Genomic DNA, 27,522 nt, shown 5'->3' with positions numbered 1-27,522 from the left:
ATTTGACAGACCATTAACCAGCAAAGAAACTGAATCAATAATCAAAACTCTCCTAGAAAACAAAAGTCCAGTGTCAGGTGGCTTCCCATGGGAATTCTACCAAAAATTTGAAGTAGAGTGAATACCCAATCTTCTCAAAGGATTCCAAAAAAAAATAGAAAAGGAAGGAAAACTTCCAAATTCATTCTATGAAGCCAGCATCACCCTGATGCCAAAATGGATAAAGACACTACTAAAAAAAAGAACTACAGGCCAATAGCCCTGATGAACATGAATGCATACATTCTCAATAAAATACTAGCAAACCAAATCCAACTATATATTTAAAAAATCATTCACCACAATCAAGCGTAATTTATTCCTAGGCTGCAAGGATGGTTGGTATTTGCCAATCAATCAACATGATATATCACATTAATAATAGAAAGGATGAGAACCATATGATCATTTCGATAGATGCAGAAAAAGCATTTGACAAAGAACAATATCCATTCACGATAAAAAAAAAAAAACCCTCAACAAAATGGGTTTAGAAGGAACATACCTCAACATCACAAATGCCATATATGAAAAACCCACAACTAATATCATCCTCCATGGGGAAAAACTGAGAGCTTTTCCTCCATAGTCAGAAAAAAGACAGGATGTCCACTCTCACCACTTTTCTTACTCATAGTACTGGAAGTCTTAGCCATGGCAATCAAACAACAAAAAGAAATAAAAGGAATCCACATTGGTAAGGAAGAAGTAAAACTTTCACTATTTGTAGGTGACCTGTGATGCTCTATATAGAAAAATCCAAAGACTCCACCCAAAACCTGCTAGAACTGAAAAATGATTTCAGTAAAGTTGCAAGATACAAAATCAACATGCAGAAATCTGCTGCATTTCTATACACCAAAATGAAAGCAGCAGCAGAAAGAGAAATTAAGGAATCTGTCCCAGTTACAATTGCAACAAAAACAATGAGACACCTGGGAATAAACCTAAACAAATAAGTAAAAGACCTGTACTCTGAAAACTATAAAACATTGATTAAAGAAAGTAAAGATGACACAAAGAAATGGAAAGGCTTCTGTGCTCAAAGATTGGAAGAACAAATATTGTTAAAATGTCTCTACTACCCAAAGCAATCTGCTGATTTAATGCAATCCCAATTAAAATACTACCAGCATTTTTCACAGAACTAGAGCAAACAATCCTAAAATTCATGTGGACCCACAAAAGACCCTGAAAAGATGCTCAATGTCACTCTCAGGGAAATACAGATCAAAACAACAATGAGATATCACCTCACACCTGTCAGAGTGGCTAAAATCAACAACACAAGAAACAACAGGTGTTTGCAGCAAGGATATGGAAAAAGAGGAACCCTCTTGCACTGTTGAGGGGAATGCAAGCTGGTTCCACTCTGGAAAACAGTATAGTTTTCTCAAAAAAGTTAAAGACAGAACTGCCTTTCAATCCAGTAATTGTACTATATTTACCCAAAAAATATGAGAACACTAACTCAAAGGGATACATGCACCCTGATATTTATAGCAACATTATATATAGTATCCAAATTATGGAAACAGCCCAAACAAGTGTCCATCTGCTGAAGAATGGATAAAGATGAGGTGATAAATATATATTTATGCAATGACATCTTACTCATACATAAAAGAGAATGAAATCTTGCCATTTGCCATGACATGGATAAAGCCAGGCAGTAGAATACAAAACTAAATAAGTCAGTCAGAGAAACACAAATACCATGTGATTTCACTTATATGTGGAATTTAAGAAAGAAAACAAGCAAAAGAATAAAAAATAGGAGGGGTGGGAAGAGAGAAAGACCAAACGAGATGCAGACTCTTAATTATAGAGAACAAACTGGTGGTTACCCTTGGGGAAAGGGGTAGGGCAATGAGTGAAAGAGGTGATGGTGATAGAGGAGGGTACTTGTTGGGATGAGCACAGGGCAATGTATGGAACTGTTGAATTACTATACTGTGCACCTGAAACTAATATAACACTGTATGTTGACCAAGTGGAATTAAAATTAAAAATTAACAAAAAAAGAAGAGAAAGTGGACTCTGCTATAAGATCACATCATAAACTCTTTACTAGTCACATCAGTTCATTACCATCTATGAATTTGTTTTCACAACCAATTTGTTTCTAGCAGAGTCCATTGCCTTGTGAGTTTCACACAGAGTTGTTTGTGACCTTCAAATCTCTGGAGTCCTATTTATATCTCTGCTCAAAAATGAGGGGGTAGCTTTATCTTTTTTTTTTCTCAGCTGTTAATTTTTTTTCTGTTTTCTTGGTTTGATAAGGAATATCTTAGCATTGTAACTATTAGCTGATCTGAAGCCTCTGATAAACTTCAATATGCCATTAAAAACAGTGGTTGGGTTACCCCGTGAGGCCGCACCTGCACCCCGATGTTTCTAGCAGCAATGACCACGATAGCCAAACTGTGGAAGGAGCCTCGGTGTCCAACGAAAGATGAATGGATAAAGAAGATGTGGTTTATGTATACAATGGAATATTACTCAGCTATTAGAAATGACAAATACACACCATTTGCTTCAACGTGGATGGAACTGGAGGGTATTATGCTGAGTGAAGTAAGTCAGTCGGAGAAGGACAAACATTATATGTTCTCATTCATTTGGGGAATATAAATAATAGTGAAAGGGAAAATAAGGGAAGGGAGAAGAAATGTGTGGGAAATATCAGAAAGGGAGACAGAACGTAAAGACTGCTAACTCTGGGAAACGAACTAGGGGTGGTAGAAGGGGAGGAGGGCGGAGGGTGGGAGTGAATGGGTGACGGGCACTGGGTGTTATTCTCTATGTTAGTAAATTGAACACCAATAAAATATAAAAAAAATAAAAAAATAAAAAAAAATAAAAAAAAAAAATAAAAATAAAAATAAATAAAATAAAAATAAAAAAAAATAAAATAAAAATAAAAAAAAAAAAAACAGTGGTTGGGGATCCCTGGGTGGCTCAGCGGTTGAGCGCCTGCCTTCGGGCCCAGGGCGTGATCCCAGTTTGGGGATCGAGTCTCACGTCAGGCTACCTGCATGGAGCCTGCTTCTCCCTCTGCCTGTGTCTCTGCCTCTCTCTGTCTCTCATGAATGAATTAATAAATAAAATCTTAAAAAAAAAAAAACAGTGGTTAATTTGGGTACAGGGCAGTTCTAGATCTCTCTTTTACTTGGGATGTAGATGGAATAGGGGGTGCATGCAATTAAAACCTTATGGTTATCTTTGAATTGCAACCTAAAAATAACCTCAACATTTCTAGAGATTTAATTGTATCTAAAAAGGAACTCTATATTTATAAGATCATTACAAAGATTTACAAACTGAATCTCCAAGTTGGTAACCTGTGTAGACATACAAATTCTTTTAAGGTTACACACATTCAATAATGATTGGAATATTTCCAAACATCTGTTTTCAAATTACTCTTAGATTAGCACAAATTTTGTTATAAAGTGGTTATTTTCTCACTCATCATAAATTAACCGACAATACCGAATATTGGCGAGGATGTTGAGCGTCCTGATACATGACTGCCTGGCATATAGTATGCTCAAGCAAAACATTAATTATTAACAAAGCTTAAATTCTCTCTTACTGTTAGATGAAATAAATTTTAGCTCAACTGTTTCTGTCCCCACCTCAGAGATATTCCCATGTCTCTTCCCTAACCCCACACTCTCCTGTGGGGACAAGTTATATAACAGTCCACCGTGATGGTAAGTGGAATGTTTGCTCAATAAATTCCCAAAGGAAATATGGATACTGATAATTTAGAGGAGTTGGCAAACTTCTTCTATAAAGGGCCACATAATAAATATTTTAGGCTTCGAGGGCCATATGATCTCTGTCACAACTACTCAAGTCTGACATTATAGTGTAAAGCACCATAGACCATATGGTTAAAAAAAAACAAAAAGTGGCTGCATTTCAATAAAATTTTATTTATGAACACTGACTTTGAATTTCACGTAATTTTCACATGATGCAAAATATTATTCTGCTTTGGATTTTTTCCACCTCTTTGAAATGCACAAATCATTCTTGGCTCATGGGTCATAAGAGAACAGGCAACAAGATGAATGGTTGTCAGCACTTACTTTGCAGCCTCTTGATTTAGAGTCATGTAATTCTAAGTGATGATGAATTTGTGGAGAAAATCAGCCTGAAATTCCAGTATATTGGTAAAAGGTGTTTTCATTTATTGCTACTTTAAGAAACACTACATATCAAGTTTAAAGGCCAACACTCTTTTTCCTCTCTAATGTAATCTTAATTGATAGAAGTGCTAATAAAAGGAGTTGGGTTTGCAAAAAATTCCACCGAGATATTTGAGGCTGGATCATCAGTAGATACACTGTCAGTAAGAATCACAGCACTTTTCTGGGTGATCTTAGTTCTCACTTGATCAACACATTTCTAAAAAAGAAACTATTTTAGAAACTCAAAGACAATGAAAAACTAAAGGAGTGTAAAAATACACTTGTTTGAGGCCCACTGGCTGAATTCTGACTCCTTCCTGGGTTTTCTGTGGGTCCTGACACATGAGGGAGTGCGTGTTCTCTGACATTCCAGAAGATCGGAGGGATAATAACTATTCCTAACAGCATAGCATTTTAAAGACAAGCTTCCAAGTTGGTTCCCCTCGATTCTCTGAACTATTTGCCAAAAGATGTGAAAGACAAATCTTTAATCTGACTGTTTAGTTGCCTCTCTCATTCTGCTATCATCCAAAGTCAGTTTTCTGTTATCAGCTGTATGTACAATTTCAAAATTGTTGTTTATATTCAGGCTGCACAGTGCAAAAAAAAATCATACGAAAGGGTAAGTTTGTGGAATGACTTTATAATAATGTGTACCTCCCATCCAACCAGCCCCAAACTGAGGGGATTTCTCAACCACAGCCACACAAAAAGATGATGAGGGGGCAGGGATTTCTCTTAAGGTGAAGTCTGTGCTGCCCCATAACTCATGTTGGGCCTGTGCCTGAGAACACCTCCTAGATTTCTATGCTCCTCTTCCTTTATTTAGGGGTGGCCCCAGGGGAGAGTTAGGAGACCTGAAGAAACAAGAGAAGTATAGAATAAGCAAGAAAACCAATCCAAGTGGGCTTGAATTGTCACTCGTCATTATAGATGGAAATAGATAGTTGGTGAGCACCTGCCCCGTGTTGGAAACTTCACATAAACTCTTTCAGTTGTTGAAATAAATAAGAGAAGAGGAAGGAACAAAAAGTGTCCCCTTTTCAGCAGGAAAGAAAACCAACTGCTTCAAAGCAATTAAGGAGATAAAGCTTTCTTTTTTGAAGTCAGGGTTTTGTCTCATATATTATCCAAGAGATCAGATTGATGTCATTGAACTTTTGACTCCTGACAACAGCAAACTGCATGCGTGTTCAGTGTTTGATGTGTTTTCCAAGCAGTGTGGTCGTCCACTCCCACGCTGAAATAGGATGCAACGCCTTGGTTGTGACTCCCTGGAAATATCAGGGTGTCAGTTCTGTTTTCCAGAAGGCATTGGAAAATGTTGCTTCTGAGTAATACACTGTGAGACCTCTTGATGGAAGAGAGAGGACAACTCTTTAACTGTGGTTCTACTCAGTGAGCCTCTGAGCATTTATTGGAATATGGTCAATTACTAGACAATTGAAACAACTATCAGGAAAGACATGTTTCTAATTTAACGTCCTCATCCTTTTCTGTTTTTCCCTGTGATTCAGGAGGAAGGATGCTGGCTTCTTATCCTACAAAGATCACCTGCCAGTGAGCCAGGTGGTAGTTGGAGATACTGACCGTCAAGGCTCAGAAGCCAAACTGAGTGTGGGCCCTCTGCGCTGCCAAGGAGACAGTAAGTTTGCCCAGAAGCTGCGGCTTGCACTTTCTTATCAGTTTTAAATAGCTTTTCCCAGAAAATCAGAGGATGGCAGGAAACAGACTTGCTCTTCCGTAACTCCTAAAGAAACACCATCCAATGAGAACAGAGCCAAATGAAGAGCTCGATAGGCCTTAATCCATACGGGAGGGCGGCAGCCGTGGAGTCTCCAGTACAGGAGCCTAATTTGGGCATAAAATGTGGATATCTATCTTCCTTGTAGATCCATATATAACAAGTTTGACTACCTAGGTTTATGGTGATATAAATAGCAATGCTAATAGCGTACAAGTGGCAGTCAACAGCTGTGATTCCACTGAGTGCTGCTGTTAATGCCATTAGCATGACTATTTATATCACCATAACTCAGTTTATGGTGATATAAATAGCAGCATTATGGCTTAATGTATCATTGTAAACTTGGATTATGGTCATATAAAGTTTGACATTATTGCGATCAAATTTCATCATCATCAGAGCTTGATGGTCCCCTGTAAGCCAAAGATGGTTTCTGTAACTCCGTCCTGCTTTCGGATTCAGCACCACGGAGAGGAATCTGGGGCCGCTAGCTTGGACTATGGGAGGTCAGGGAGTTAGAGTGATGATCCCGCCTAATTAAGGGCACTATTAGGATTTTATGTTGTTTGATACCCTTCGGTGTGCTTTATGTGCAGTCGGAGGGAAACAGTGCCGGGTTGCTACGGGGATCCTGCAATGAGCATCTTGGGTGTCATTTCCCCTTGTCTGGTCTATGCACGTGATTTGGGCAACTCCCCCGGGGAGTTCTGTGCCTTTTGTGATTGTGTGCTAGGCATCAGGAGACCTAGATTCTGTTCCTTGAATAACTGGCTTTCCAGGAGACCTCAGGCAAACCCTTCCACTTTCTCGGCTGTGGTAATGAGAATACCACCTGCGTCCCAACTCCTCGTGGGGAGGCCATAAAGATTTTAGTGCCGGGATCTGGATTCCTCCTAGCAAAGCATTCTGTGTGACGGAATATTACTACCACTTCCATAAATCAAAGGAGAATTAGACCTACTCGATGTAATAAATTATTGCATCGACTCCAAGAGGTGTCCTAAGGAATGTAATGGTGCATGCTTAAATGTTTACTACTTAGCAAACTAGGGCTGCTGGCAATTAAACAAGGCAATGTTCCTGACACAAAAGAGAGATGGAGTTTGTGCTGATTTTTCCTTTTGGAGTTAGAGAAATGAAAATGTTACCTTTAAAATAGACGCTGGTCAAAGAGCTTTATCAAGCATTTACTGAACAATAATGCTTTATTTGTTGAGCCAGGCTTTGTAGGACTATGCAGTAAGAAATGTCATTCCAACTGCTTACGAAAAAGATATTGACACAAATTAGTAGTGATAAGGATGCATTTTAAAAAATATTTCGAGAGGTGGTTGTATGTTGGGATCGCTCTCAAGATAAGCAGGCTCTCCTGTGCTGTCTGATGAAAATCAACTTCATTATGCCATAATTATTCATTAATATATGAAGGTTCAATATTTCCTACTCGCCAATTCTAACTCTGGAGCTGGCTGTGAATTAAAGAAAGTCCCCTCCCCCCCCATGAAGTAGTTGATTAACTTGGCATAAAATTATAAAAATCCCACTTCGGCAAACTTTTGTTACCTCTCTTAAAGAGAAGAAAGGTTCCAGCCACATTAAATAGTATACATAGGAGTGCGTTAACAGCTTACAGCTAATATTAGCTTGTGTCTCTTAATCAATAAATCAGTCTTCAGGAAGAATCTGTTACCTGTTTGCTATTTGTCTAGCACTTTCCTAGATACGCTTGAGAAATAAGAAAAAGATGTTAAGCTACATTTTGAGAAATGCTCACGAAGACGTATTGGAAAACAAAGTGTTTTATAATACGAGATTAGATTTTGCAATATAAAATCAGTGCTACCGATGCTCCAGAAAGGGGTGGCATAGTGTATTCCAGGTAGACTTTATGTTTAGAAAAAGAAATTAGGAAAAGTGTTCATTCACATTTCTTTTCCGAGGCTGTTGTTCTTCGAGACATCCTTAGGACCCGTTGATAAGACAAAGAGCTGTTGCATTCACTGGCACTGGATGAGCTCAGTGTTCCTACAGTACTGCAGCTTCAGAGAGACTCTTTATTTTTTATTTTTTATTTTTTATTGGTGTTCAATTTTCCAACATATAGAATAACACCCCGTGCTCATCCCATCAAGTGCCCCCCTCAGTGCCCGTCACCCAGTCACCCCCACCCCCCGCCCACCTCCCCTTCCACCACCCCTAGTTCGTTTCCCAGAGTTAGGAGCCTCTCCTGTTCTGTCTCCCTTTCTGATATTTCCCACTTATTTCAGAGAGACTCTTAATCCGAATTTTGCCTGCAACTCCATAAAACAAAAGCATAGTCTATATTTAATCGCAATTACATGACACACTTTTGTGTCAGAGAGACGGAAGTCTTCCCTTTTTTGCAGGCATCTGAGAACATCATACCTTGTACCTGAGTTGCCAGGTAGCAGTTTTGATGCCCACCTTTAAGAATGTTCTAGCCAAGGCACAGCGATGAGAAAGGGTTCCACATCGTATCATTTTACAGTTTTTAGTAGGTTTCATTTCCTCTGATACTTACAGCCTCCCCATGAGGTGGGTAAGGTCAGATATTAGCCTTCCTGCTTACAAATGACAAAATATTTCTTTTAAAATGTCATCTACGCTACAGGTTTCTATAGACCCTTGCAGCCTCTGGGAGGCTCCAGGAGGAAAGACAGTGCAGAGAATAGAAACAGCTAGCTCTGTGCAAGGCCAAGGTTGTTTCCCTGAGTCAGTTGATGATGAAAATAAATCTTTTTTTTTTTTAATAGCCATTTGGGTCTCATCCCACCCACCCACCTCCAGTTACCAAAATAGCATGAATGTCTCCAGGATTCAATTCTGATTGTTATAATTTAAGAAGGGGCATAGTGCATTTATCCTGTCGTTTATAGAGATTAACCTACTTTGTATCATTTGCTGAAGTCTGTACAGAGCTACAGTTAAAAAAAAAAAAAACAAATCTGCTGTTGGAAAACGTCTTTCTCTATCTGAGTAGTTGAGGGATGACAGCTTGGAAAGCTGTATCTTGAATTAGGTCCCCGTTCTATCACCCAGTCTTAGAGAATGACACAATTTTTGTAGGCTCTGACCAACCGTTTCGGTGGCTCCGGGTGATTTCATCATGCCTGCTGAGTTTCATTTTTACTTTGACTCCTCTGAACCCATAGACCCAGATAATCCAAATGCTACAGAAAATCAGTCGAAGTTCCACTCAGGTCTGCTGCATTTCCCATGGAGCGCTGAAAACGCTTATGCTCTTAGAGTTTAGTTTTCTGAGGTTGGTGGTGATGGTGGTTGATTTTTTTTTTCAGACATATTCAAATGGAAACCTCAAGTTGAAATAAAACTGCAAGTATGACTAGTGATGGGTGGTTAGCTAAGATAAAAAGTGTGGTGAAGTTACAAATCCCCTTCTTAAACCAGGCACACTCACCAAGGAAGAAACAAAAGAGATGTTTGGAGGATCAGCCACTGGTAGGTAGAAACTGTTTGGGAAATATAAATAATAGTGAAAGGGAATAGAGGGGAAGGGAGAGGAAATGTGTGGGAAATATCAGAAAGGGAGACAGAACATAAAGACTCCTGACTCTGGAAAACGATCTAGGGGTGATGGAAGGGGAAGAGGGCGGGGGTGGGGGTGAATGGGTGACGGGCACTGATAGGGGCACTTGACGGGATGAGCACTGGGTGTTATTCTGTATGTTGGCAAATTGAACACCAATAAAAAATAAATTTATTATTAAAATAAAAAAATAAAAGAATAAAAAAATGTAAATGCATAACCCTTCTTGCAGAGAGTTGCTGAACTTCTGTGGAATCAGTACAAAAATAAAACATTTCAGGGTCTGGAGGTAGAAATCTTATTCGTAGTATATACAGTGAATATAATTAATTTTAGAAATAAAGTATGTGTTGGATGATTTCATTCTCAGCTTTACGAGCTAAAGATTTTCCATATCTTCTCTAGGGATTCAGGGACTTAAAAAAAACTAATTAGGAGCAAGTTTGCTACAAAAGCAAGTGTTTTCAACACACATGGGTAGAGACCATTCACGAAAACGTGTTTACTCTGGGACTTTTTCCCAGTCCATCCAGAAGCCCGCTCTGGCCTTAAGACAGGCCCACAGAGCACTGGAGTCAGGCTGGATGTTTGAAATGCAAACTCAGCGTCTCAGAGGTGACTCAGAAGCCAAGAAGAAAAGGTTCCAGGAGCAACAAATCCCGGGCAGGAACACAGGAGGGCAGAGACAAAGCCAAGGGTGAAGGAAAGAAGACGTGATGGAGTTTCATGCAAACGATAGTGGACATCAGTTCACCAAGAATGTCATCGAATGTGCCAGCGTAATACAAAGGCCACGTGCTCTTTACTGCAAGACTCTTACAAACCACAACCATAACCAGCCACTCCCTCACCAAGAAAGACAAGGCAATGACTACATCCACGCCTTGTGTTGCTACAGATAAGACATTTTCAGTGGAAATGCAAATGAGTATCATTTTCTGGGGTTGTGCCCGGCACACGCCCAGGCCACACCATCTATCTCCCTGTAAGCATCAGGGTGAGACACACTCTGTGCACAGAGGGGTCAGACAAGGAGAGAGGAACAGCGACTCACCTTGGCAGAAAGCCGAGTCTTGATTATGGGAAGGAAACCACTACTGGGGCCCCAGAGGGGAGTAGAGGGTTTGCTTATCTCCTTTTACTCTGCTGCTCTAGGCTTGGAAGAGATGAGGAAGGCAAAGGGCCCGACATGCCTATTATAGACCAAGCGCTTTATATTTGTTTCTTGCTCAATTCTCCCAACATCCTGGATGAGGTGGGGCCTTTGTCTTGAGAGTACAAGTGAGCAAACAGACTTATGGGGTGATTTGCCAGGATGTTTCAGAGCTGGGGCCAGAGCTATGTGATGCCATAGCAGATCCCAGGATGGATAACATGTGATCTTTCTCAGAAGACGCTCCACATCCATTTCCTTTCCCCATTTCTCCCCACAAAATGTAGCTGTGTACACTTGCTTCAAGTATAGCAAAAAGCAAGCACAAAGAATCACAGCGTACTCATGGTAGAAGACTCAGAGATCACACCATGCAGACCCCTCATGTTACAGACCAGGGAACCTGGGTCGAGGGAGGTTAAGTGACCGGCCCAGGGTCTCCCAGCGGGTTTATGGCAGAGCACGTTGAGACAGTTTGACATGAGCTTTCATCTTTAGTAACTCCCTGTGGCCAAGATGAATGTTGAGATCCAGAAAGGGAGCTTTGACCTGGAACTCTGACCTCAGGTCCCTGCCTCTCATCAGCTGAGCAGTGTAATAATGTGGTGCTGGCACTCTTACTCTCACCCCACTGTGAGACCAGCCATCTGGAAAGCCTGATCAAAAACCCGCAACCAGAGGGATGAAGGGTCAATGGCAGAAAGTTGGTAACTTTTGTGTTTTGCTTTATTTTTGCTTCTACCTTAGGTAGTTTTTTGGTTTGACAACAGAAGGCAGGAAGGAAAAAAAACTGAGAATGATGTGTAGAAATGATTAACCTCTGTTTTGTTCATAATGTCCCAGCCTCTGCTGCTATTGCCATAGGCTGCTACCAGCTGAGAAGCAGGGGTAGCTCTAAGAGCAAGCAGAAATAGTGAAATTTTCAGGATCAGAAAGTAGGCTGATTCCCATTAAAGGCCTGAGCCCTCTAGGTGTATCTGAGAGCAGCTCCAATTACAAAGGCACCAGAGGAGGAAGAAGGAAGGTTTAACTTTGGTCTTCTGGACTCCAGAGTGGCTTTAAACAATTAGAAGAAGACAACCCCCTGAGAAGAATCAGCTCTTTAATACTATTTGGACATTCACCTTGAGCCATAGACTCAGTTCAGAAATGAGAAGTAAAGTTAGTTACAGTTTGGGGGGAAAAAAAGGTATTTCTATTTTACAGTACGTACAGTATTTGTGTGCGTGTGACTTTCCCACCTGTCCTTTCAAATACAACTCATGTTTGGAGGAATCCTCACATCCCACAGAGGGGATTTGTCTGGCTGAATGAATCCTGCTGTACTTTTGTCCCCTCCATCAGTGCCTGTCCCATCCCTAAACTTGACATTTTGCAGAAGTGACAGGACCCCGGATGTAGGAGGCACTTCGATCTGTAAATTTAATCCCCGTCGTTGGGTTCTTCTGTGGAACTTTCCAGGTGGTCTCTCTAAACCATTTGCAGAAGAGAGTTAGTTAGACTTGTTCTGGCTACCTGAAATTATGCCTGCAGTCCTGACACTAAGGGCTCAGAGTTAGTGAGCATGGATTTCACGGCCCCTCACAAGGCTGCCTTTACTTTGGACATGGGCCACAAGTCTGGGGGTTCCAGGCCACTCTGCTTCTCTGATCAACTGACTATAAATGAGGGGTCCCCACTATCTCCTCAGGATCAATAATGTGCTAGTGTGACTCAGAGAACCCAGTAAAGCACTAAATTTAAGATTAAAGTTGTACAATGAGGTTACAAGTTAAGACTAGCCAAATGGCAAGATCCACAGGGTGAAGTCTGGGAGGTTCTCAGATGTGAAGCTCCCTTGTCCTCTCCTCGTGGACTGAGAACACATTACCCTCGCCTCACATCAACCAGAGTTTTTGGTGTCCAGGGTTCTTATTGGAGTTTCATATGTAGGCATGATGGAGCAAATCATCGGCCACGTAACTGAATTCAGTCTCCCGAGTCTCTTCCTTCTCCCTGGAGTTGGAGCTGACAGCTCCTGGCCCAAAGCCCCAGCCCTTAAATCCTTCCGTTGGTCTTTCTGGCAGAGCCACCCGCATCTAGAAACTATGTAGGACCCCACCACCACCAGTCAGCTCATTAGCATAAACCATCAGGGCCTACCACGAATAGCAGAGACTTTCCTATCACTCAGGAAATGTTAAGAGTCTAGAAACTCCATTCCAGGAATTTGGATGAAGACCAGATAAATTATGATCACACCACAATCTGGTTTCTCTATTTGTTTGCATTATTAGTGCTCTCACCCCCAGCTGTGGATGGGAACTTAGAGGTCTATATCCCAGGGCCAAGGAAAATGCCTGCCACATTGAGACGCACAAATATGTGTTCATTAAATGAATATGAATGGTTAAATAACCTCAAAAGATTTAAATAAGCATTTCAGGCTAACAATGGAGGCAGTGCCACGAGGTACTTCATGATGAATTGCAGACTTGCACGGACGATAATTGCCATAGCGGTCCAGGAGGGGAGCTGTCACTCGATTTATATGCACAACTATTTTTAAACTCAGCAAGGTTTTTGCCCATTTATTCATCTTAACTAAATGAAAACTTTTATTCCTTTGTACCTTGAAAATCCCTTGAATCTGATGATTATCTTCAAATTAAGGATTAAAAAAAGGACTCTTTTTGCTAAGTTTTCCTATTTTCTGTGGCATTCCTAAATTAAGATGCACATGAAGTATTAAATTTATAGAACTCATTGTTTAATCTAAATTAGATTAACCCCCCCCCCGGCCCTTCAGAGACCCAAGCGGACTGTTCCACACTACTTGTTTATCCATGTCTCAAGGTTATTACTGACAAAATTACAATTAGTCAGTACTTCAGATCTATTGTTAGGGCGCAAAACTGGGAGCTATAAACTATCTCGCTCTGGCATAATTAAAACCATGTTCCAGTTCACCTGCTTTATGATACCTACTTGTCTTTTCCCAATCCCTACTACACGCAGGCCTTGGAAACTCAGAAAGTTCATTGAAGAAAACTTTAAAAATCTCCTCTTCTTGAAGTTTGGTGACAGTTCTGAGGTAACCATCTTACTACAGTCATTGGGATAAAAAAAAAAAATTGTACTGAACTATGGCAGGCATTGTGTAAGATCTGCATTACTGTCTTTAAAATAAATTAGTTCAAAATTCATCAGATATGTGCATCGAAAGCAGTGTGTTTGAATTCGTGTTCACTTATTGGCATGTAGACTGCTCCATGACCTACGTGTATTGTCTCAAATTGAAAAGAAAAGGGGACCCCATGCCCATACATCCATTTTATCTTCGAGCCAGCCCAAGAGTCAGTGGTCTTACAGTAAATGAATCCTTCAGGCTGCCTATAAGGGGGAAATAATCAGTTCCTAGACCAACGCTTAATTGGGAGTCTCTCTCAATCCTTAAGTGTGAATAGAAAAACCAGACTCAGCAAGGGTAGCTTAGTCTTTTGATGAAGGAAAGGTCATTTGCCCATTAAGATTTCTATCTGTGCCTCCTCTCTTCAGGGTTTTTCTTAACTTACTCAAGCTTTAGACAATGAAGTAGCTTGACAATTTTTTCTGTAATCCCTATGTCTGATGCTTTAAGGATTCCTTAATTCCGTAATAGTAGATTATCCTAATCAATTTTGTTTCACAGCATTTAGGCCTTTAGAATTTAATACTATTACACTGAATAGGATGCAAATTGGGCTTGAACTTACAATATGGCCTGTTATTTAAGAGAACTATTTAACTGGTTTTCAACAGATTTGTGACTAGACATGTATACCTCAAATATTCTGCTCTGAGTTTCCTTCCCATTATCATACCTGAGATAACAATGTGACTGAGTCAAGAAATCAGGATTGCCACGGGATAACCTCATTTTCATTGGGTGCTTGGCTTACTCTTACCGTTTGACCAAAGATACTAAGTTAGCCCCAACTGCCTCAGTTTTCTGCATATAAAAACAACACAGAAAGCAAAAGCTAGCACTTTTTGTCAAATAACCTAACACCTTGAAATTAAACTTGTGAAAAGGCAACTCGACCCAAGAATTAGAGCTGAGAAAATACTCTGATGCATTCTATTTCTTATGTATCTTTATTTATTTCTTACATCTTTCAAGATAAAGTCTTCATCTTATTCCTTCAAGTTTACGTATGGGAAAATGCATCTGATATTGTTTAAATATAATTAGAATCCGATGCACCAAAATTAAGTTTGGTTGTTTCTCTGCCTGCAAAAATGACAATTTTTCTGGCTTATGCTTTTTGGGGCTGATGACCCCCAAAAGAAGTTGCTCTTTAGCATCTATAGGAAATAAGATGATGGCCCCAAGTATCATCTGTGATAAAGGAAACTTTACAGCTTCTCTTTGGGTTTAAGGAGAGAGAATGAGCTGTTGATTCTACTCTGGGTTATAAGTGGCCATGTCATATCTGAAACTGGTCACTTTTTGGCAAGCGGTATCCAGACTTTATCTTATGATGTTACAAAGAAGCAAATTATGTTTAATATGATAAGAGAAATCAACAGAAGTAGTTCAGTTTGGAACATTGATTCTGTGTAGCCACACCCAGCAGACTCGAAGCCAAAGGTGGGTGATGGTCCACTGAGGCAAAAAAAAAAAAAAAAAAAGAAAGATCTGAGGTAGCAATTGAGACACAGGCTTGTTGGGAGAGTTTATGTACAGGAGTCCAGGAGGAGCAGAGTGGGCACAGCATTTGCTCTTGGGGTCTGTGAGGAGCAGGTTTTTATATATTATAGCAACTTAGGCTAACAACTCTCCATGGCCCTTCCCCTCCTTGCTCAGACAGCATTTCCAGGAGGATCAAGGGCTGCCACCTGGACACACTTCATCACAGGGGAGACACTCCAGGTTGGCCACTCCTAGGGCTCCAGATCTTGAACACAGAACAATATGTTCTTCTGCACATCCTGCTTGCCAGGAACTAGGAGAGAGGACCAGATCTCTTCGCATTTTCAAGAGGTTGGTGAACAGGGGCATTCAGTACGTGCTTGCACAAACTAGCTATCCAGCACGGTCCATACAGAGTCTGAGCACTTTTTTATTTTTGAGAAAACTCTGAAACTATTTTTCTAACTCTTCTTAGCCTACCTAACCTCCATAGTCAGGCCACCTTCCTACCTATTTACATCCTTTGCAAGGACCACCTATTAGAGAATCAAGAAAAAACTGGATGACATTTATATTGAGGACAGAGTAATATAATGTCTATCTACCATTTCTGTTTCATACAGCTATTCCCTTCCTTCTGGTATTCTTACACACATATATATACACACACGCACACACACACACATGCATGCACACATACGCCCAAGTAAAAATGCTTACCCAGAGAATTTCACATTAATAGTTATGCTTCTATAGTCACCTCAATCCTGAACCTGCTTTAACCCCATGTTAACCCCAACTAGGGGCCCAAGGCTACTGGGATCAGTGTAGTTGGAGGAATTCTTTTTCCAGATGGAGAGGAAGACGAAACGAGATTAGAAGTCAGACCACATCTCTCCCATGCCCCTTGGAGACTGTGGACACAAGGGTTCACTGTAGGCAACTCCAAGAATGCTCTGTGTCTCCGCTGGTCTGGATCCCTCGCAGGCTTAAACCCACGGTTTAGGGCTTTGTCCTAAGGAGGAAAAAAAATCGCCTTTTTCATTTAAAAGCTAAAACACTGAATTAATGATGAACTAATCCTTAATTCAGAACAATTCTATGTATGTGTGGTAAGAGAGTTCAATAATAAATTTGAGTCTGTGGCCTTTTGTGCTAGTGTTTTAATAATCAGTTCATGCTATTTCACCCAAAAAGCCATAAAGAAGATGAGCTCTTCTCTCTGAAAGCAGCTATCCACTGGGGGAGAAAGAGGTGCACAAGGATCCAGGCCTTTGCTTTCCTTTGTTGGCCTGTAGCTTAGCGTTCCACAGTTGTGCTACCCAATGGTTTACTGTGATGATGGAAATGTTCTTTAACCTGTGTTGTTCATACGGTAGTCTCCAGACACAGGTGGCTACTGAGCATTTGAAATGTGACTAGTGTGACCAAGGATCTGAATTTGTAACTTTTCTCAATTTTAGTTAGCTAAAACTTAAAGAGCCGCACTGTGGCTAGTGGCTGCCATATTGGACTGCATAGCTTTAGCTCAACAGTGAGGGGCCACTTTAGGAGGCCGGGAACCTGTCCCCACATAGAATTCAGTCTTACTTCTGGCTATTCAGAGTTGGCCTGCTCTGATCCTTCCTCGAGAAATAAGAGGTTAAAGATGAAGAAAGAGAAAAGTTGGTTTCTGCCTTGGGTAAGCCTAATGTCAGAAAGTACCTGGGATATGTGTCACTGGAAGATACATAGAACATTTTCTCAGCTGCTCCATAAAATTCTCCGTGTATCAGTCAGGAAGATGGGGCAAAATATAACATGATTTTATGATGAGATTTATCATTTCATTAATGGATTCTACTCTTGGAATACTTTGCATAGCAGAGAGTGTTTAGAGGCTTACTTCATTGATTTCAATGTTTTCACATTTTATTTTAACCTTGGGTTATATTTTGAAATGCAGTACACCCTCCACACCCTCCATTTTGCCTACTGACGAAAACCTAAAATTAAAATAATAGTATTTCAGAAAGAGATACGGTTGTGTTACCTCGACCACAACATTCTTTGCAAAATAAGATGGAAGCTTGTAAGTAATTCTCAGGTGTATGAACACCTGTCTGCAAAGGTCTTCATGCATCTTCACTAGAGCTGTACTTGACCAGTGGGTGGGATCTGCAGGGTACATGGGGTGTGTCACTCCCACCAGCTTTGCCATTCCACACCCCTCAGGATCTCAGGAGTGACCCATTCACTTCCCAACCCTTTTTGCTGCCACTCACAACCATGTCTCCTTCTTAGTGTACCAGTTAAATGTCATCATTTACAATTTAGAGACAAACAATGATTGTTCAAGGGAGGTAGTAGGAGAGAGTTGTATAGAACTCTAGCTCCTAAGCACTAGTTTGAGCCACTTGAGGCAAGGTTGGGATGGGGAAGGTGAGTGCTGTAGGCCAAATGTTTGTGTCTCCCCAACATCCAAGTATTGAAATCCCAACCCCCGAAGTGATAGTATTAGAAGGTGGGGCCTTTGAGATGTGATCAGGTCATGAGGATGGAAAGGGATTAGTGCCATTATAGAAGAGGCCCAAGAGAGCACCCTAGTTTCTTCTCCTGTGTTAGAACACAGTGAAAAATGCCAGTGAAGGAGCTCCTTAGAGATGCAGGATTTTATTAGGGGTAGTTTTGTGGGAAGTCCCTGCCCGGCATGGACCCAAATTCCAGACTCCCAGAAGGAAAGCAGGTGGGTGTTCAGCACAATTCCCATTATACCAAAAGATTAGGCACAGTAAGGCACTCGTTAGTTATTCAGCTAGCCTTGCTGGAATTTCAAGGAGAAACAGTCAGATCTGCTATGTTAACTCTTTTCTGTATAGGAGTCCTCTCCCTTTTTTCTCCATCCATCAATACAAAGCTTCTCTAGCAAACCAGAGCTGCCCCTCACCTTTCTTCTCTGCTTCCCACCCCCTTCTCCTGGAGCACAATCCCATCTCTTCCCTCTACTTTCAAGAAGAATCTTTTTTTTTTTTTTTTAAGATTTTGTTTATTTATTCATGAGAGACACAGTGATTGAAAGAGAGGCAGAGACACAGGCAGAGGGAGAAGCAGGCTCCATGCAGGGGGCCTGATGTGGGACTCAATCCCGGGACTCCAGGATCATGCCCTGAGCTTGAACAGGCACAAAACCGCTGAGTCACCCAGGGATCCCCTTCACAAAGAATCTTATCTCACATCCAGGTCTATGACTTCATACCTTGCTTCACTCCACTTCACCCCCTGATTTCTCCCTGCCTCAAACAGCCCCTTCCCAAAATCTTAAAACCAAAGAGATGGAGAAGGTCAGAGATGGTGCTGTTTCCCCTTGAGTAGGTCATTTGTATCTAGTGACCTGGAGTTTCTGCTGCATCAGGTTCCTGAGCAGGACCAGCTAAGCAACTGACAAAGCCTGGTGCAAAATGAAAATGCAGGACCTCTTGTTAAGAAACTATTGGGAATTTCAGGACAATGGCAGTGGAACAGTAAATCAAGCATGAGGCCCTTCTAAACCCGTGTAGGTCACACACCCATGTTTCTGAGGCCTGGGCAGAAGGCAAAGTCAACCCCAGACTCTTGGCATCCTTGAGGTGTAGCAGGCCTTCAGGAATGGACCTGCAAGCCTTGTTTCTCTAGTCAGTTTGAACCTCAAGGAACATTTGTGTTCCTTGAAACCATGACAAAAGTTAAACCAATATGGGAAACCATTCAACACAGGGATTTGCAGTAGGCCTTCGGTAGGCCATACCGAATTATGGAATATTTCCCAAATTTGTCTGATCACAAAAATTTCCTAAGGTGCTTGTCAAAATGCAAATCCCCAGCTTCTTCCCGCAGAGACTTTGGTTCAGAATTCTAGAGAGGAGCCCCAGACTGTTTTTAAGAAGTTTCCTAAAAAGTTTTTATGCCAGGGAAATTGTAGAAACTCTATGAACACAGCATTAGGGGGCAGACAGACCTAGGCTCAAACTTTCCATTTACCAGCAGTGTGACATTGGGAAAGTTGTTTAATTTCCCTAAGCTTCAATTTCCTCATCTGTAAAATAGAGATAATTATGCTTAGTACAAAAGGTTGCTATGGGGATAAAATGAGACAAGTGTATGTAAAGAGCTTCTAACAGTGACTGGTGCAGTAAGTTCTCAATAATGGTAGTAATACATATCTTACAAAAGGAACAAAACTTCTTTAAACCCCTCACTTTTGTAAAACTAATATGAATTAAACATAAATGCAAATTACTAAATGCAACCATTATTATTTCTGACAAAGTCACTCAGAAATAATGAATTACATAACCTAAGGTGAACAAAAGAATCAATCATCAACGGCAAATGTATTTTGAGCACCAGCTGTATACAAGGCATTGTGACAGGCTGCAGGCTGATGGTTTTTGCAACCAAGGAATTTATAACCTACATCAGAATACGAGAGATGTAAAGACGCGTCTCTTTTACAAGGAAGCACAGAAGGGTAAAAGCAGAAGGTTCGGGCACCACCTGGAGAAGGATCTTGAAGGAAAGAAAGAGGAAATGAGTAAAGGTCACTATACATGGGGTTGGTGCAGTGGGCAGAGGGCTTGAACTGGAATATATACGACAATAAGTAGACCAAACTGATAGAAGCAAAAGGTTCCTATAGAAAAATAAGCACACGACGCATCTGGATAAATACTCATTAGAAAATGAGACCTGACCTGGAACCAGAAAAAATGCTGAGCCAAGAGCTGAAATCACTCTGTCGGCTAGCGAGTTTGTGAGCCAGAAAGGGGAGAGAGTGCCTAATCTTTTGAAGGTTTAATTTAATTAAAATATTAAAGTCTTCACTTATGTCTAGTTTCAAAGATCTGGGTTAATGCAGTTTATCTTTCTCAACTGCATCCTTTAAAAAATAAAAGGGGCATTGCTAATAAAGGCAATGAAGTAATTCAGCAAAGGGCTGACAATAGGTCCGCATCCAACAATGGTATAACAGGAACACACATTTGGAACTTATTGTCAGATTTTCATTTTCATAATAGCAACCTTTCCTTTTAAGGCTTTTTAAAAGCTACTAATTTTAGACAAGCCTTTCTTAATTGTGTGAAAACTTTCAGACACAGATAGTATTTTAATATTTTTAAGAAGTCTGTAAGATTGCTGGTGACCGTTGGCTTTTGTTTTGCTCCATCTATATATGGGGACAGCTGTGGGTCGAATTACGCTCCCCCAAAAAAAGATGTGTTGGAGACTTAACCCCCCAGTGCCTGTGATCATTGACATTTGGAAATAGGTCTTTGCAGATGATCAAGTCAAGAAGAAGTCTCACAGGAACCTGGTAGGCTCTCATCCCATATGACTGATGCCCTCAGAAGAGGAGAGCACAGAGTGGCACGCACACACACAGGGTTATTGAAAAGCTATAAATTAATGTGAGGATTTGTTCTCCTTGATAAGTGATATATCTACTGAGCCATCTAGGTATTTAATACCATCTAGGTATCTAACACTTGTGAAAAAGATCTTTAAAATAAAGTGTTTTTATTGGAGCATGTAGAAATGTTACAAAATATTTCTGTAGGAGTCTCTGATCTGTTTTTTTTTTCAAAATGATATTTTTAAAAGATTTTTTAAAATTTTATCTTAGAAAGAGAGTGTGTGTGCAAGTGGGCGTGGGGGCAGAGGGAGAGGGACAGAATCTTCAAGCAGACTCCCTGCTGAGCATGGAGCCTGATGCAGGCCCAGTCCCAGGATCCTGAGATCATGATCTGAGCTGAAACCAAGAGTCAGGTGCTTAACCAACTGAGCCATTCAGGTACCCTTCAAATTGTTATTTTTTAATAGTTTGGCTGTTAAATAAAGTTCATACATTAGCTTGTATTCAGAAATAAGCTTCATCAATTCATACCCTTATGCTCATGGCTTTCCAAATAGATGGCATTTTCTATGTCTATACATTTTTTATTAAACAAGTTATTTTATGCTTAAAAGTCATTCCTTGAAAAATGATTTTGCTACTAACAAAGACCATTACGTTCACAAATTCTTTCTCCATGGCTTGATGCTATCTTTCTGCACTGTAATTAGCTGCATGTATAGTTAATTATTATGAGAAAAGTAGAGCATCTCCACATTTCTACAAGATACTTATTCTCTCCTTCAGTTCCCACATCCACCTCCAGCCCCAAATGTCTTTTCATGGTGGGAAGATAATAAGCATACATTTTTAAAATGACAGCAAAATGTTCATCAAGAATTTCATAAAGCTTTAATAGACTGAATGTGTGTTTAGAACAAGCATTCAGTAGATCTGTACTTTTTTTTTGAATGAAGAATTTCCCTTACCTATGTTCCCCATTGCATGCAAAATTTCATATATAGTTTCAGAGAGAATGGAAACAACTTTGAAGGTCATATGTCAACCCCAGGGTAAGAATTCCAGCTTTAGAGACCAATATTTATTATCCATTGATTATGATAATTAATCATTTCTCTTAATACAAAACACCCGAGTTAGCCAGTAAGATTTATTTAAATGACACACTCAGTTTTGCCCCAAATCTTGTTTTCAGAGGAAAAAATTAATTTAAAAATACATTCTAACAGTTCAGAATCTTCAAATTCTCACATTGAAATCATACCTCAGTTTCTCTCAAATGGCTTTAGTTTCTTCACTGGAATGTGAATGTTTTTGAGTTCAGCACCCAGTCTTGCTTATCCCTGTATCTGCTACAGAGCCTATCATAACATTTACACATAAAGGGAGTTCAAACAGTGTTACTGTTGCTGTTGTTATTTATTTAAAAAAAAATAGGAGCGTTTACCATGTATTTGTATAAAAATGTAGGTATATGCTACCCAAAATGTCGTCTGTATTTAAACAGATATTGGCACTGGGAGCAAAGGATGAAAGGCGTATTTGAATTAAACATAGAGGAGATGTCAGGGGGCCTGCCTTTGCTCATACAAGAAACACAGGGAAGGTGGGTGGAAAATCTTTGATTGACAAGGTGCATTCTACTTTATGGATGAGGCAAGCAAAGAAGGCACAATGCTCAGTAACTCTGAAGAGGAGTTCTCGAGGACTTTTAGCTTCCATGTGTGTTTCCCAAGAAAGCAACAGGCACTAACTAGCTTGGAGGTATACAGTAGACAATGCACAGATTCTTATAATCATTTCTCATTCTGGTCACTGTGAAGGGCTGTCAGAATCCCTAAGGACTAGACTTGATAAGTAGGATAAATACGTGTCCAGATATTTCTCCCAGTCACCGATACTTCCTATCTGCTTAGTAACCCCTGAAATCTCTGTAACATATAAAAAGCTTTTAATTCTAATATTAAAAAATAAATTCTGTTAACATACCAGCTGAAATTTACTCATGCTAAATCTACTCCCAGAGCAGACACAAGTGATCATACCCCTCTCTTGTTCCATTATTAAGAGGTTTCTAGGAGACAGTTGGTGGGGGGAGTTACCATTGAAAATTGGCAAGGCCACCAAAAGTTGAATTTGGGGAAAGACATTCCATCTTTTCCCTAGGATTGTCCATCTTACCAATCCCATTAGATGAGCATATGCAGAAACTTTATGTTAAATTTTTTTTTGATATGGCTAACCACTGTTCTTCACAAAACTTATAGTTTATTAAATTTGTGCATGATGACTTCTCCCCTTGCTCGATAAGTTTCCTTATAAAGAGAGTTCATTCATAGGAGTCTCACCGAGATAACAGATAAATAGCTTCTCGGCAGCAAAAACTACTTCTAATTTATCTGTAGGTCCCCAATGCCTAGAACAGTGCCTAACATAAATGTTGTGCTCAATCAAGATTATTATATGCATATTTCATGAATAAAGGTAACAAAAATATCTATTACAAATCTAAGTGATTTATTAGTTGAGTCTATAAAGAAAGGATTTATGGTAACTTCTAAAAATTCATTCAGTGTTTCATCAAATATTAAAATTATTGCAAAAGTAAATTAGCAATAGAGCAAATGAAATGATGGTATGTAACTTATAAACAAATCTATCTTACTTTGAACAAGTAGACAAAATGTTTCTGCATGTAGTTTGTGTGCTACCAGGTTGGTATAAGCACTGCTCTTTTAAACCATGAAGCAAATATTCCAATATTCCAAATTCTTCATTATGCCACCCCTAAAACATAATTTCTAGTATGTGATTATGTCTTGTATTTTAATAAGGTATTTCTCAATTGACTGCTTTACATAAATTGTATAGTTGTTAATGAGAATTATTACCACAGAAATTTTTCTTAGTTTATGATGGAATTAAAATAGCCTTTTAAGTCTTAAAAACATTAACAAGAAAAGTTCGATGATGTGAATTCAGCTAATAATACCTCATGTTCAGTCTGGCAGGTATTGTGCAAAGTTTCCAGTGAATAACTACCTTTTATGAAATATGAGAAACTTTGTTCATTTGCCCTTTAGATGCAGGTTCCTTAGTTTCCTACATCAGTTGTGGATTTGGTTGTTGTTGTTGTTGTTTTTAATATTATTCTTTCATGTGGAACCTCTTCCAGCAAGTTCTCCTAAGACAACAAATGACCCAGCCGAGTATCCATTTAAAATGCTATAAGCAAAAAGGGCTTCTTTCTTGGCTCCCATTCTTTAAAATTTAATTAAAATGCTTCATCTTCCATCATAGAACTGTTTTCTGTTCTAACCTCTTAGCCTTGTTATTAGTTACAGTTTGGTTAGATTTTTAAATAGAACTCTAATTTTTTCAGTGTTTTGGACAGGAAGAGACAGCGCCATGTGGATAGTGCTTGTCGACCTGTCCCAGGAAAGAATTTTTAATTGAACATCTCTGTCCCCCATCATTAGCTAATCCAGATAGCTTCTGAAGCATGTCTGTGTGAGTCGCAAAGCAAATTGAGGTGCAGTATTCTACTCTCCTAGCCTGAGGAAGGGGCTTCTGAGGGGACTGAGTTCTGTTCTCCATTGGGTATGTTCCCAATTACAGATTTTCTTGGTAACATGCCATCCTGAAATAAATGCTTTCCATGTATTTATTGGAGAACCTAACCTTCCAAAACAGGCCTGAAACTTTGCTTATAGCCCTCCCTAAAGAATTCCCGGAGATGCCAAGGTAGAGAGCAAGGTCGCCTGTCCTCCCTCACTCCTGTCATCATGGCGTCTCATAAAGTGCAGACACACACACCATCTTGTCCTCCCGAAGCCCTGCTGTTCATCTCGCCCCCTTCCCCTGCATCCACTCAAGGAATGGACAGATGCTGAAGGGCATCAAGGGCAACGTGCAGATGTCATAAACTGGAAAATTGGGGCTAAAGGTGAAACAGCATCTTACAAATGTCTTCCCTCAAAAAGCTCCATCTTATTTTAGAAATATATGATCCATGGAGGGCCTTATCATAAACTGATCTAACAAGCCAATAAGCTTCTGAGGGTTCTGCTTCAGTGGTCCGGCATGTTTTAGAAGGATTACTGCTTAGTTACTTAAGAGACTTTTGTTTTGATTCGGTTGTTCACTGAAATTGTTGAACGCGAGTCACTGGGATTTGGTATCATCCTGTAAGAGGGTCTCTCCTGGGCACCATGTTCCCCTAGGAAGCCCTTGCTTTCCATAGTCTGACTCAGTGTCTGTATGACTTTTAAAAATCCTACATGCGTTGTGATCTTGGGAAAAGACAAACACAACATAAAACACAGAAAGATGGGGTGCCTGGCTGGCTCAGTGGTTGAGCGTCTGCCTTTGGCTCAGGGTGTGATCACAGGGTCCTTGCAGGGAGCCTGCTTCTCCCTCTGCCTGTGTCTCTGCCTCTCTCTCTGTGTCTCCCATGAATAAGTAAATAATCTTTAAAAACAGAAAACCGGAAAGTTGTACATATTACTAACAAATCTACACGTATCCTTTTTACCTAAATCACCCATTGTGAGCACAAAACCTCATGAAAGCACATGCCCTGGCACAAAGAGAATAGTGTTATCAGCATCTGAAAGCAGTGATACTAACCGAACCGAACAGCAACATGAAAAAAAAGAAAAAAAAACTCTACTTATGCCAATAAGCGTAAGAGGAACTTGTATGATCCAGACGGGGAAGGAAAAAAAGGCCTGAATTAGGCTTATAGATTTGATACCAGGTGGCTAATGCTGAATATTCCTTTTTTTTTTTTTTTTTTTTTTGTCTTTGGTTTGTTTGTTTTAACATGTGCTCAGAGGAAAAAGAAAAAGAATTGATGGGAGAAATCTTTAATTCACATTCTGTTATTTCATGTAAGTGGGCAATTCAAATAATTTCTCTCAATTTTTGAGTAGATGTTCACAGTAATTTGTACATTCTAATCAGGGCTTAGCTTCGCCAAGCACCGGATCCTTTTCTCATAAGAATATATAGAACTCTCCAGAAAATATTTCTTCAGCTATTACATCTCTGGCTCACACATTCATGAAGACTCATCTGTACCTCTGATTTGCCTTATATAAACAGAAGGAAAGGTCATTTCTGAGAGCAGTTTTTACAGAAACACTTATTTGGAAAAGATGAAGAGCAAAATGATTCAGGGGCTCTGCTGCATTGATGGTAGCGGAGACGTAGAGTACACATGCTGTATACATTTCATTATTTAATCTCTTTCCTTTATGAGTTTATTGATGGAAAATGGCGCCTTGTCTTCTATTAAGTAAACACATATTTCAAAAGACATCTAAATGCTCTCAACAAAACAGAGCAAACTCAGAAAATATAGGGCTTTTTCATTGGACTTGGGGGATTACTTCAATTGCCGCGATAGTCTACCAGAGGCAAAATACCATATTCTTTAAAGTTCAGACGAATAAATTGTGCTGCTTATGGAGAAAGTATGATATTCTCTATTGTAAGCAGTCTTATACATTGACAATATGGAAATAATCCATCTCATTATAAACTAGACCGAGTCTAAAGCCCTCAAACTATAGATTTGTGTGTGCTTGTGGCTGAAAATAATATTGAAACATGAAAATGAACCCTCCCACCAAATCTCTGGGAACTTAGATTTGAGATTGGCTTTGTGAACACAAAAGTTCATTCATCCCCCAATACAGGCTAAGCACCATAAGAACTGACCATGAACCTTGACTGAACTTGTGCTCTAGGGTTGGTTACATGGGTAGGAATGCGGCAATAGTGATTGCACTGCTCTGGATACTCTCTTTTAGGGTAAGATTCCAGCTTCCTTTGTATCATCACTCAAAACTCCCAAGAATATTTGTAAGAGTGATTCCTAACCTTGAGGTTACTTGCATCCTATGCTCATCATTAAATCCGTGATACCATAAAATGTCTGGGTCTTGTGTTGGGATTTTGAATTCTCGTACAGCAGCTGAAACAAAACATACCAGTCATAGGAAGAATAATGCCACCCCCACCCATAGAGGTCCACATCCTAATCTTCAGAACCTGTGACTATGGTGCCTTCCACGGCAAATGGGACTTTGCAGATATGATTGTTATAAAGCTTCAAATGAGGAGATTATCCTGGATTCCCTGAGTAGGCCCAATCTAATCCCATGGGTACTTAAAAATGGAAGAGACAGAAGAGGAAGAGGGATGTGATGTGAGGACTCCATTTACTCTTGCTGGCTTTGAACACAGAGGCAAGGAGCCATATGCCAGGGAATGCAGGTGGTCTCTAGACAGTAGAGAAGGCAAGGAAATGGATTCTCCCGGAGAGCCTCCAGAAAGCAAGGCAGTGTTGCCGACACCCGTGATTTGAGCCCAATGATACTCACGTTAGGCTTCTGACTCACAGAACTGTGAGATAATAAATTTATATTGTTTTAAGCCACCAAGTTTGTGGTAATTTGTTCCAGCAGCAATAGGAAACTAATACCATGTCCGACAATTTGTTTTACTAGATTCATGTGAAAAGAACCATGCTAAAATGTTTCTCGGAATGATGGGAACTTTCCACTCTTGGTGCATAAATTGAGAAGTCTTAAAGCACAAAGGCATGTTTTTGGTTCTCATGTCTGAAATTCCTTTATAACTTTCTCGTGACCTGGCAACGGGGTATGAACATCTTTCTACTGCCTTTGCAGGGCATTTCTTCATGGTAAACATCTTAACGACCATAAAATCTGCTGTGCTTTCCGAGCGCTTTTGAGTTCAACCAGAGAGTTAGTTCTTGAAAT

At 40.0% G+C, this 27,522-nt stretch overlaps 1 protein-coding gene across 4 annotated transcripts in view; it reads left to right on the top strand.

The window, feature by feature from the left end:
- Positions 1-27,522, top strand: part of CNTNAP2 (contactin associated protein 2) — a 1,981,926-nt gene that overhangs the window by 1,616,724 nt on the left and 337,680 nt on the right. For all 4 annotated transcript variants that reach the window (XM_025433996.3, XM_035700120.2, XM_035700122.2 and 1 more), the window contains one exon: positions 5,759-5,886. In XM_025433996.3, coding sequence (XP_025289781.1) covers positions 5,759-5,886 — 128 coding nt within the window. The remainder of the gene's footprint in view (positions 1-5,758; positions 5,887-27,522) is intronic.

The sequence above is a fragment of the Canis lupus genome, chromosome 16 (assembly GCF_003254725.2).
Source record: "Canis lupus dingo isolate Sandy chromosome 16, ASM325472v2, whole genome shotgun sequence".
NCBI classification, from domain to species: domain Eukaryota; kingdom Metazoa; phylum Chordata; class Mammalia; order Carnivora; family Canidae; genus Canis; species Canis lupus.
The sequence above is the reverse complement of the archived record's forward strand: the minus strand, read 5'-3'. Positions and strand labels throughout refer to the sequence as shown.